Below are 12,226 nucleotides of genomic sequence, written 5' to 3'. Positions count from 1 at the left end.
CAAACGGACATTCTATAAATGCATAAAATTTGCATTTTAATAATTACATATAATTGAGACTTTAGTGCACTGTAGATGCAGGTCCCTTGGGAGAAATATTGGAAACAGAACAGAACTCTTTTTCAATACTTCTTAAAAGTTATTCTCTCACGTAATATTAACTTATCTGTTAATTTTTGTACTACGATATTTAGAACAAAGCACTCGCGAAATAATTTTATTATCGTTTTAACGTTGAAAATGCTAATAAGGTTTCATCCTGGATGGATTACTGTTTCGCAGGTGCTCGAAAAACACGTTTCACAAATATAATCACTCATCCCTTATACTCGAGGGATGGAACTAATATCCCATATCATGGTAGAGACTCTACAATTTAAAAATTAATCTAACCGTAGATGAAAAATAATTTCTTTATAACTTCGTAAAATGTTTTCAATGATATTTAATTTATACCACAGTTGGGTTTTACCCCTTTGAGTGTTTAATCCGTACGTCGTACGGTCAACATAGTAGAAAAATGCTTAAAATAAACAGTTCGCTTTATAAGAGATTTAGATAGACTGACACATTATAATATAACGAATAAACACATAAAATGTCTAAAAACGAATGCATTCTCAGTTCGTCAAATTTTCTGAAAGTGTAGGTTCATTTCTTTAAAATATTGTATTGACAACATTTATAGAAAAAGTTGTATCCTTTATTACCGAAATGAATGCTACAATTGTCTAATAAGTTTTTCGGTAGTTCTAGTGTTAAAATGACTGTTGGTTCTTGATTGTATGAAAAAAAATGTTTGTACAAGGTACCAAATAATACAATGAATGGGTTAACCCATAAAACAAGAGGACCTTCGACTTTACCATATTCTGGTCATTTTAGTGAGCACTCAAAGGGTTAACTCGAACGAATTTAAAATGACTATCGATCGTCGTCGCTCTCATTCGAAATGGAGATCTGAATTCGCAGCCATAGCGTTATCATTCTCGTCCCAGCGGGATTTTAATATCGCCAACCATAAAACTGCCCCTTGACTGGGTTCGGTGAGTTTCGAAGTTTAAGATCCAAGCTTGTCCCTGTAAGACAGCTCCACCCCCCCATAAGAAGCCCGTGCTCCGTGAATCGTCAAGCGGAGCTTTCAGCGTCACGTCAATCGAAAAGTTTTCCCTTGGAAAAAGGTCGTAGTTTGGTCAAACACCCTTTTTAGGTGCAATCAGCCGGAGTCCAGGAAACTTTGATCTTCCGACGTCACGTAGCGACGTGAATTCGTTTTTTTTTTCTTTTTTCAAACTCTCCCTCCCGCCACTCGACGCCCTTTTCGATCTCGTAGAATCACCGTGCGTTCGATCTCATTCCGAGGAATGGATCTCCCTCAATTTTCAGCTGAGAGCCCCTCGAGAGCTGCCATCCTTCAACCATCGCTGAAATATTTTCTCTGTTTAATACGCGGTTTGAAATATGTCGATCGATCCTCCTGGTTATCGATGAGATTTTACACGTTCAACGTTCAGATATTACTATCCTTGAGACAGTATCGCGATAAAATGCAACCGTTTAAACTTTTATTGGTAAGAATACAAAAAATTTACCTGTTGACTTGTATACTCGTTTAGATCATTATTCCACTGAGGATTGCAGTTACATGATCGTAAATTGCACTGTTTAAACATTGAGTGTGTTTTTCATACGTTTTAATCCTTGCAAACAGAATGCTCGAGCAACGCATTTTGACCTGTAGTAAATATTCTGATATATTTGCTGTTGGATAACATTTTGTATTCAGTTTTGAATGTTATTATTATAAAGTTATTATTTCTACAAAATGCTTACGTAATACAAATACAAATCTTTTCTGTGATAATATTTGATTTTTCGAGAGTTCGAAATGTTCAAACTATTTGAAATATCAGAAACACTGATCCAACCAAACCAAACACTGTTCGAACTGTTCGAAATGTTTGAAACATTCGAAACCTCGATGGAACTATTTGAAACATTCGAAACATCCGTTAAATTTTCATACGCAACGCTTGTCCGTCCAAATTGATATACAACGGTGATACGATACGTGGATACGCACCTGTATACACCCTTCAATAACTATGTTCGTCAACAAGGGTGGTCGATATCCCAGCCATAGAAACGCAAGGGTTGAACAGCTCGCAGTTTGGTGTCATTCTCTATAAAAAGTTGCCACTCAATTTGACACTATGTATAAAGGTATTCTTCACTAAAGCATTGACAGGATCCATTAAGAGATTAAGTTCCTCTATTTTTTTCCCCAGTATGGCGGTGAAGACGGCAGGAGATTGGCCCAGCAGGAGAAGCCGCTCGAGATACAGGACCAATTTCTCCAAAAGCTCGGCTACCAGGACGTATCGAGACGATCCCGGCTGGGAGTCGATCCTGAATTACGACACCTCGTTGCCTTCCACGTGGGTGAGTGTGATTTATTCGATTCCGGTGGAACGTTGTTTTAGCATCACGCGGGATGCCCGTGCCCGAGGACTGTTTCTTCTCGCGAAATAAAAAGATCGCAGAAAGGTGGATAAATCCGCTGAATCGTGGCGGCAAACGTGCACCACTTGGAATTTTATAGCTGGACCGGGCTTCGCCGCCGCGAGTTCTTGAGGGCACCATTGAAAAGCAACGCTAACTAAAGTGTCTCTGTTTACGCCTTTATTAATCGAAGCTTTTTGATTCCCCAAACAGTTTTGGGGGTTTGTGACTGTTATTCGTTAAATTCTCGTCGCCTTTTGCGATGTGATTTTCTGTAGGATTCCTTCTTGGAGGCCCTTTTAATAACTGCAGAGGGTGTTTCGTTTGAGTTTTGGTACCTCGAAAGTGTATAGGAATGAAAATCCTTACGTAATATAGAGTACTTGGTGGTTCCCTTAACACTAAATCTACCATTACCGGTCAAATGACCGGTTTTACCGTTCTAATTTCTAGATTTTTGAAGGGTTTGGTAGGTTTAGTGTTAAAGGTAGTAAAATAGAATCAAGTTAGAGAGATTTACCGACGAATATTCTCAGAATATTGTGTATAGTCTGAATTTTTTCTTTTTAATTCAATTTTATAGTAGGTACACAATATTGGAGTAGCGACTAGTATATTTAATAACTTTGTATACACGTTATTATTTCCCTAACTACATATTGAAACTGCGAAAAAAATTTTTCATATGAAAATTGTTTGATTTCGTGGAGTCTAGTTTGCCAATCTAAAGCAAAACAGAAATTTATTTATTCTGTTAAGGTTCCTATTATGTTACGAATAAAATAAAAATCTCGTTAAGGGGGTACTAAAATAGGTTAAATTTTGGAAATTCTTATCATCTTATATTCTTATATAGTAATTACTAGTATGAAAAATTTCAAGTTTTCAGAAGGTATAAATATCACATTCAGCTTTGTTCTCTGATTCGTTCAAAGTCAAAATGTTACAAAATAGTTGACTAAGTCGCCAATTCCGAAACCTCTTCTCCTAAAACATCGATCGCTGGCCACTGTATGAACCATTTAATATACCAACTATTAAACAATTGTTTACCCTATAAACGCATAAAATCCGCATTCTAATTATTATCAAATAATTTTCAAACAACAATTTACGCGAGATTCTTCGAACGTCGACCAAACAGGGGTTGATCGAGCGGTAATTGTTAAAAACTCTACCGAGCCCATATTTTCCAGTTTGCGCACAAGTCTCGTTAAATACGAAAGTTCGTAGGGGGAGGAGAAGGGGGGGGGGCAGGGAAAAAGTTCGACGGCGGTGGAGGGATAAACGAGCTCTCGAAAAATAGTAATCCGGCAAAGTGATGTCACGTGGCGAAAAAAAAAAAACGAGGAGAGAAGTTATTCGCTGTTTACGGAGCTAAGGGGTTGGCGCAGAGAGGGAAAAAAATATATATCGCGAGCGACAAAGTCTCTACTGATACATTGTCGCTCTGAAACAAAAAAAAAAGTGAGGGAAAACCGGGCGAACAATTTTTTTCCGTTGTGTTCACGTCGGGTCGCGGAGGCGGACGAAGCTCGATCGAACGAAGGGTGGTGTGTCGCGTCAGTTCTCATTTGCACCCTTTAAATTTTCAAACTCTCCGCCCGCGATGGGGAAACACAGGCCGTGTAACGAAATTTCGCGTGCGTTGACTCCCCAAGTGCGTGGGCCTGCCTTTTCCTGCGGGCAATTTGCTTGTCCTGCCTTTGGAATTATTCATACAGGTAGATTGGCGCGAGATATAATTGGAATGATTGCGGTGAGAAGAATCTTTTAATGAATACTGATAAATTTGGGAGTTGAAATGGTAAATGACGAACGAAAGTTTAAAAAAAAGAATATAACGTTATTAATTTAATGAAGAACGATGTAAATTCCGTGCTGAATGTGATGGTAAACGCTACAGGTGCTAGAATAATTTATTTTAGCTTTTACGATTATCGCAAGATGCAGCTGAAATCGTAAATGCCAACTTCGTTGTGATTGATAAGGTGGAAGTGATATATTGTTAGGTATTATACAAAGATAATTTTTATATTTTACGGAAGCTTGAATGTTATTTCATGTGCAAAAAATGCATAGACACAAGGAGGTCATTTGCAATATCTTTTGTAATGGTTTATGAATAAAATTAAATTTTGAAAGGGTGTCATTTTCTAAATTTGTATTTAACCAGTGAGTGGGGTCGGTTGTTACGTGGGACGCTCTGTTACTTACATCATTTACCATTTCAACTCCCTCAATTGCGATAAGGTTCAATTGTTTGTTATATAATATTATGATGAAATATTCAAGTGTAATATGGTTGATGATATCATTTTGCAAAAACAATTCCGTTCAGTATGAGGAGGACATTCAAATCAGTTTGGATCGCAGAATGTTAACCCTTTAAGCCAGTTTGGGGGTGGATACAGCTGGGGATGAATGTCAACGCAGGATTAAATTATCAGGGCATTTCAGGTCAGTTCTATTCTATTCTGAAAAATCAAAAATAGGATATTCTAATACAGTGTGGTTCAAAGTATTACTTCGTGACAATAATTTTGACCATGTGGTTAATCCCATAAGTGTCATCATCTGTATTAAAAAATTATTTAGTGGAGGATTTTGTGCATTCATGGTACAAATGGGCGTATCAGAAACAATGAAGTAAAATCGTTAACAAGTATGAATTTTTTTCTTCAAAATTTTGTTGTTTATCTAATGATAAAAAATGAATTCCTTCCAATAAACGAAGAAACGAAAGTTACAATTATCTTTTAAACAATGATAAATTACTTAGTAAAGACATAACAGGCCAAAAATTGAGAATTATATTAGCTGGCAACGACATTGAAAGTCCCCACTCGGTCATTGTTTACAACGAGACAAATTTCATTCCGTGTCGACCGATTGAGGGTTCGTGGAATGACACTTTCGGTGGGTCCAATATTTTTTTTTTTGCCCATCAAGCATATGGACAGGAACATCTGCAACGTCCTACAACCGGCAGTCTGCCCGTGGTCTTCGTGTATAAAGGATCTTATATTAGTCGTCGCGAAACGTGTATTTTCAAATTAGTTATTTTCGCATATTGTGTTCTATTGTGAAGTCTAGTACATATATGGTTAGAATTGTTGCATTATTCAATGTGTAGTGAATTAACGTGTTCGAATAGTGCTATCGAATGAAACACAAACAAGTGGAATAACGCAGTACGTAAATCTTTTATCAATATTAATGTATATAAAAATATTATTTATTTAGTCTGACCTATTGTGTTATAAATACTGATGACTATAGAAGTGTCCAGACTTTTATAAAATAATCTCTTGTGGGACACTGGCTCATATATGTACGTTTAGATTTTCTTTATTCAAGCACGATTCCAAGAGATATAATGAACGTTATTTAGAATATTCCCTCCTTAAGCAATATGGGTCCTTGACGACCCAAACAAATTCTCGGTTTTCTCGAACTTTCCTCCGAATTTTTATTTTCATCGATAAAGAGTTTTAAATAGTTGACTTAACAAATGATTGTATAATGTAGTAGAAGCTTTGATAATTGTTCCAGAATTTTTTCAAATTTTTTGGTTTTAATAAATTCGTTCCTGAAGAGGTTAAAAAAGTTAAATTATATTGGATAAATTTAATTGTAATTTAATTAATTACGATACACATTATTTTCAACGAACTTCTTACATATTAGTTCATATTAATGTTCTTGTTAATATATTGTTAGACTACAATAGATAGTGTGCTACGAACGTATAAATGTTAACGAAGTAACTGAATTAACAAGGTAGCAGATCTTCTAATTATAATCGATCGAAAAAATTCAGAAAGCTCAACGTACTGTGAAACCAAGTTTCGTGGTGTGAAGGAAAAGTTGCACGGGGACCGGCAGTTCTGTAATGAAATGAGAAATTTTCTAAATTCGATATAAATGAAGCGACGAAGAATTTTCTAATTGCCGCAATTAACGTAATGAAACTCGGCCAACTTCGATATTAGCGAGAAAATAATTTCGCAGAATAGAGGAAATTAGCATCACCGAGAACGCGTGGCGTCTTTATGGTAAACGCTAATTACGGAGTCCATTAAAATTGGGTCGTCGGTCGATCATTTACAGGCGCATAATTAGGCGCGTTAATCGTGCAAATTACACGGAGATTGGAAAATACCGATAACTATATAACTCAAACAGGACGGCAAATTGCGATCCGGAGCTAGATTAATCTGCTTGATCGATCTCGATAGTTTCGTGCAGAATCTCCACGGGGAATAAAATTTTTAACGTACAATATTAGAGGTACCAATAAGTAATACACTATATTTTCTCAGATTCAATATTTATTTTCAAGAAAAACAGAAGCCTCTATGCTGTTTCAATAATACGTTTCCTTATTCTTCAATGTTCACCACCATTTTAAAAAAAAAGAAGAGGTTAGAAAGGTGTTTCAAATTTAAACTGTATCACTTTAATTTTTTTAACAAACGAAATACCGGATTATTTATTGGTAAGCCTCGGCTAAGTTTACCTACACATGACAGAATGACATAATTACTCAGGAAAATATTTGTGTGAAATTAACACAAGGGACATATGAGGGTTAATATAATAATACAAAGAGGAACTAGCTGAAGTGTAGGAAACAACATCTTCGGAACTTCTTCCTTTCCACTAAACGAAATGTTTCATCTCGGTGCATTCTGGATGGGGAAATATCGTGGTTCAACGCGAGGCTGATAACAAGACCGACTAGTTAGCCCCTGCGTAACCAGTGAAACTTTCCGAGTGAAATTCCGAGCTGTCGGCCAGTCTGTAATCGACATTTAACGTTTCAGCCACGCCAGCCGTTAAGGTCGTTTTCCATGGGCAAGACGAACGCCCGCCGTCCCCTTTCCGGAAGTTCCCGCCGTGGAGAAACTCTCAGTCGTTAGCGGTTATTATGGTTAAACATGGTCGGTCCCGTGGCTTGCGCGTCCCCGACTGCACACGAATTTACTGTTTTAAGGGGCTCGTCGAACGGGACGCGCGTGCAACAGCATCCCTTAACATTAATATTCGATCGTTGGGAAATAAATGTTCACCATCCCCGTCTGTATAATATTATAATTCCATATAGTTTGTATCTATAGACCGAAACGTATTCAGGAAAATTTACAGTCTGTTACACAGTGTACGAAACTGGAAAATTGAGTACCGTAAATTAGAGTAACTTTGACTTAGAGTAACTTTCTCCTGTGTTAGAAAATGGTCATTTTCGATTTTACAGCTCTGAAAATTATTGAATGAAGTAACAAATGTTAAGAATTTCTGCAGAAGGAACTGCCAAATCGAAAATTAACATTTTCTGATTATGGGGACGAAGTTATCCCAACTTTGAAAACGACTGGATTATGTATCTGAGCATGTAAAGATTCATTTGTTCCTTTCAGTGGGTTGTATTAACCTGTTTAGTTACTGTCTTTAAATGAACACAATTCACTGAGCTTGGTCTCACTCCTAATAGCCATATTCTGTCAAAGATGGATCAAAATATTCACAGAACCTTTGTCCAAGTACAAGTTTCTGAGTACATGAAGACTCTTTTGTTCCTTTCTTTGGGTTCTATTAAATTCCTATTTCTAAAAGAGTCCAATTTACTGAGCTTGGTCTCACCCCTAATCATCATATTCTGTTAAAGATGGATCACCATATTTACGAAACTTCCGTGTAAGTACGTCTCCTAAGTCTATAAAAAGTCTTATTCCTTTCACTAAGTACTGTTACATTCGTATCTATAAAAGAATGCAATTTTCTGTGAGCTTGATCTCACCCCTAATTGTCATATTCCGTCAAATATGGATTACCATGCCCACAAAACTTCCGTCTAAGAACGTTTCCTAAGTCTATAAAAAATCTTATTCCTTTCACTAAGTACTGTTAAATTCGTATCTATAAAAGAATGCAATTTTCTGTGAGCTTGATCTCACCCCTAATCGTCATGTTCTGTCAGAGATGGATTACCATACTCTCGAAACCTTCATCCAAATGCAATTTTTCTAAGAACATGACTATCTTATTCCCATTATCAATTGCCATTAAGCTGTTAAATTCCTACATACAGAAGAACCCAATTTACAGAGCTTGTTCCCACCCCTAATCGTCATATTTCGTCAAAGATGAATTACCATACTCGCGGAAACCTGCAATCGACTACAAGTTTCCTTCGTGTCATCGATCGTTCCTGTTCTCGACAGGCCTTCCCCCCCAACCAGATGGAGTTAACATAAAGAACTTGGAAACGCTCGCGTGAATTGGAATAATAAAGATAAATTGTGGTTTGCGGGTAAACGCGTCGGGGGTCGGTTACTTAATCCGTCGAGGTTTTGAAATTGATACGGGTCTCCGTGGTTGCTCCATTTTTTCCTATTCAAGGAGAGCTTAACGTAAGAAAGAAGGATTTCTCTATGGTCTAATTACTCCGTTCCTCCCTTCGACGCGAAAAAGGGGTGGGATTTATTAAGGACAGATCCGCGAATTACGTGGCGCGCGCGCGCCCAAAAAGGGAAAAGAAAATGGTAAAGCTCCTCTGTCTTTTGAAAGGGATGTTTTTGCAGGGGGGATTTTATCGCGGATAAAATCTTTACAGAAAAATACAATTGAGTGGAAGTGGAGATATTATGTTAAACTTTCCTCCGATAGAGAGCAGGAGATACTGTGACTTAAACAGGGTGAACAAGATTCCCATTCGCTTCTTTTGTCGTTTTAAGTAAGCCTAAGATAGTGAATTAATAATGAGACTTCCTTAACAGATTTTTTTAAATGTATTTGGTACGATACTTTGTAAGGTACATTGAATAGAATTTGGCACATTAACGAATCATTTTCAAGCCGTAGAATAAAAAATTCAAGATATTGGATTGAGTTTGAGGAATTGTGTTCCAAATCCTTGAAATACACTGCTGGCCACAATTGTAACTTTGCTATTATTTTTTGCTTATTTATTATTTATTTACCATGCATATAATACATTAGATTGTAGATGCTTATATAGATTTACAATTTCATAGACAGTACAATTTTAGAGACATTAAAATTATAACGTATAATTATAACTTTTTTACAATTTAAAAATAAAATAAGTGTACTTTTCAATTAAAGTGTATATTGTATTATTTCTTGCAGATACTTATCAGAGTATGAATTGTCAAATTTCTGCAATTTACTTTTTATTAATAACTCACGACGAAAGCATAATTTCACATACAACAAAATGACGTCTTTAACAATAATCTGTGCTAAAAATAATTTCTAATAACCACTCGATGCTTCGTTAAAATTAACCAATCGTAAAACTCTTGAGTTTGCCACATACCTGGCAGAATCGAACTCAGTATTATTATAGCAAATCAGTATAACAAATAACGAATACTGTTAACTATTATTAACTGTAACATAAATACTATCAATGCAATGAACTATAACATAAGTATATAAAATTCTATTCCTTGTTCGTTCATTCGTGATTCAATTTTAACATTAGGCAATTGTCATTTCATACATAGAATAATAATGTCGATTTATTCGTTATTCGAAATAACTTTTGCCCAACACTGAATTATCAGACCCTTTCCGCCGTTAAATTCCGGCCATTTCAACCCTTGACACAATTCAGGTGAACATTAGCAGATTGACGTCTCGCTTGGCCAACAGGCATCCGTTGTAATATTCATGCGCACTGCCAATTGTTCTCTGGTTTATCAACTTCGCGTTGCCGGAAACTCGGAGCAACAAACGAGCTCTGCGCCCGTTGTTATCGGAGGGGATAGCCTGCAGTGTTTTGCAATGCACGCCGTGCCGACCTGGTCGAAGATCATCGGGGGCATCCATTTACCATGATTAATGTGTCGCTGGGACGAAATGGAATTCATTACGGTCGAGAATTTCGGTGTTGCTCATTTTCTCGTTATCGATACCACAGGGTGTGTCAATAAGAACTACTATCTAAAATAACTCATTATGTATTGGTTGTAGCAGAAAACATTAGAAAATTAAAGACATAGCAACAACAAGGGTCGCATTGGATGAACACAATTTGGTTTTTTTATATCTTATTTTCTTTTGAAATATCAAGGTGACCTTGAGGTTTTACAACGTTAGTGCATCTTTTTTTTTAATACCACGTTGTTGTAGATGGAAGGACGAATTCAGTGACCTATAGTATAATGGTATTAAAAAGAAGATGCATTAACCTTGAAAAAACTGAAGGTCACCTTAATATCTCAAAAAAAAATAAGATAAAAAATCAAATTGTACCCATTCGATGCAACCCTTTTTAAAGTGTTACATACTTTATTGAAACGTTTTTTGATACAACCAATAGGTAAAGAGTTATTTTAGATAGTAGTTCCTATTGACTCACCCTGTATGTTCACCACTCGCAGTATGGTCGTGGTCGTGTAACAGACACGCGTGTGCAATGCTCGTGGCGACAAATTGTAAAGCGATTGTATACGGCCGAGTGCGGATGCAACAAAAGAAATTACGAGGTATACATCAACGTGGAAGCTAACGCTGAAATAATAACGTGGGGGGCTAACGGTTATGTTAATTGATTTGGGTCAAGGCAGGAATCCGATTGCGACTGCAAATATGCGCTTTAAATGCGTACAGGGTGATTGAAAAATAATTTTATTAGTGTTTTTTTTTTTTTATTAGTTTAATAAGACGTTTTTTTATGAATGTTGAAATTGCAATTTTTATGAAAAATTATATTTCTGTGAACTTACTTCTTGAAAATAAGAATTTATTAGAATCTTACTTCTCTTATTAATTATGTTATTATATAAGAAGTAGAATCAAGTCCGTGTTAAACATTTTTTTAATTTATTCTGAATTGTTTCGTATCAGTGTAGGAAGAAATTTTTTATAAGTCTTTGGGTAAATAGCAATTTTTATTCAAATTTACATTTCTGTGGACTGATTTCTTGAAAATATGAATTGACTAGAATCTTACTTCACTTATTAATAAAATTATTTTATAAGAAATAAAATCTAGTCTGTGTTAGACAATTTTTAAATGTATTGTTAATTGTTCTTTGTCAGTGTAGGTGAAAGATTTTTCTTACGAGTGTTTGGGAAAGATTGCAATATTTTTTTTGCAACACACGATTCTCTAGAATTCAGTATATTTAAGAGTTCGATAGATTTCAAAGAAGTTTGAACAAATCTCTGTTTAACTTCGTTTCTTGTAAATTAACCGATAAAAATCACTATTCGCATTAACATCCGCAATCTACCTATCACTTTGACCAGTCTTCTCACCAGGTAAAGAAAAGAAAGTAGAGCTCGTATGTAATTCCGTTTAAGCTTCCATTCTATTGTGCGTTGTTCAGTACAGGGATAAAATATACTGTCAGGTCACAAGTAGAGGGAAGGTAACGTGATACGTAAACGACGTGAAATCGTCGATTCATGCAATCCGTCTGATCGAGCCAGGGCTAAAAGCGTCCCCTGTCGCAAGCTCCACAGCAAATCGCTTCAAAGAGTCCCCTTTCGGTCGAGGCTGGACCAGGTGAAATTAAGAGCTCTCTCTCTCTCTCTCGGTCCAAGTTTCGACGTCGTTTCCCTCCCCTGCTGTATATGACGGAACTCGCAGTGCCTCGAAGAAGACAGTTGCGCTTTCGGCGCAAAGCTCTCCGACGTTTCTGTGCAAGTTGTTCAGAGATCGATCGATAGCACCGACGAAGTTATT

General features: G+C 36.4%; 1 protein-coding gene across 1 annotated transcript in view; it reads left to right on the top strand.

The window, feature by feature from the left end:
* The window catches only part of LOC107190108 (protein phosphatase PHLPP-like protein), a 116,097-nt gene that overhangs the window by 16,777 nt on the left and 87,094 nt on the right, over positions 1-12,226 (top strand). Inside the window, exon 2 of the mRNA XM_015578841.1 lies at positions 2,289-2,442. Coding sequence (XP_015434327.1) covers positions 2,289-2,442 — 154 coding nt within the window. The remainder of the gene's footprint in view (positions 1-2,288; positions 2,443-12,226) is intronic.

This window comes from Dufourea novaeangliae, unplaced genomic scaffold (genome assembly GCF_001272555.1).
Source record: "Dufourea novaeangliae isolate 0120121106 unplaced genomic scaffold, ASM127255v1 scaffold172, whole genome shotgun sequence".
NCBI lineage: Eukaryota > Metazoa > Arthropoda > Insecta > Hymenoptera > Halictidae > Dufourea > Dufourea novaeangliae.
This window is presented reverse-complemented; position numbering and strand designations above follow the sequence as displayed.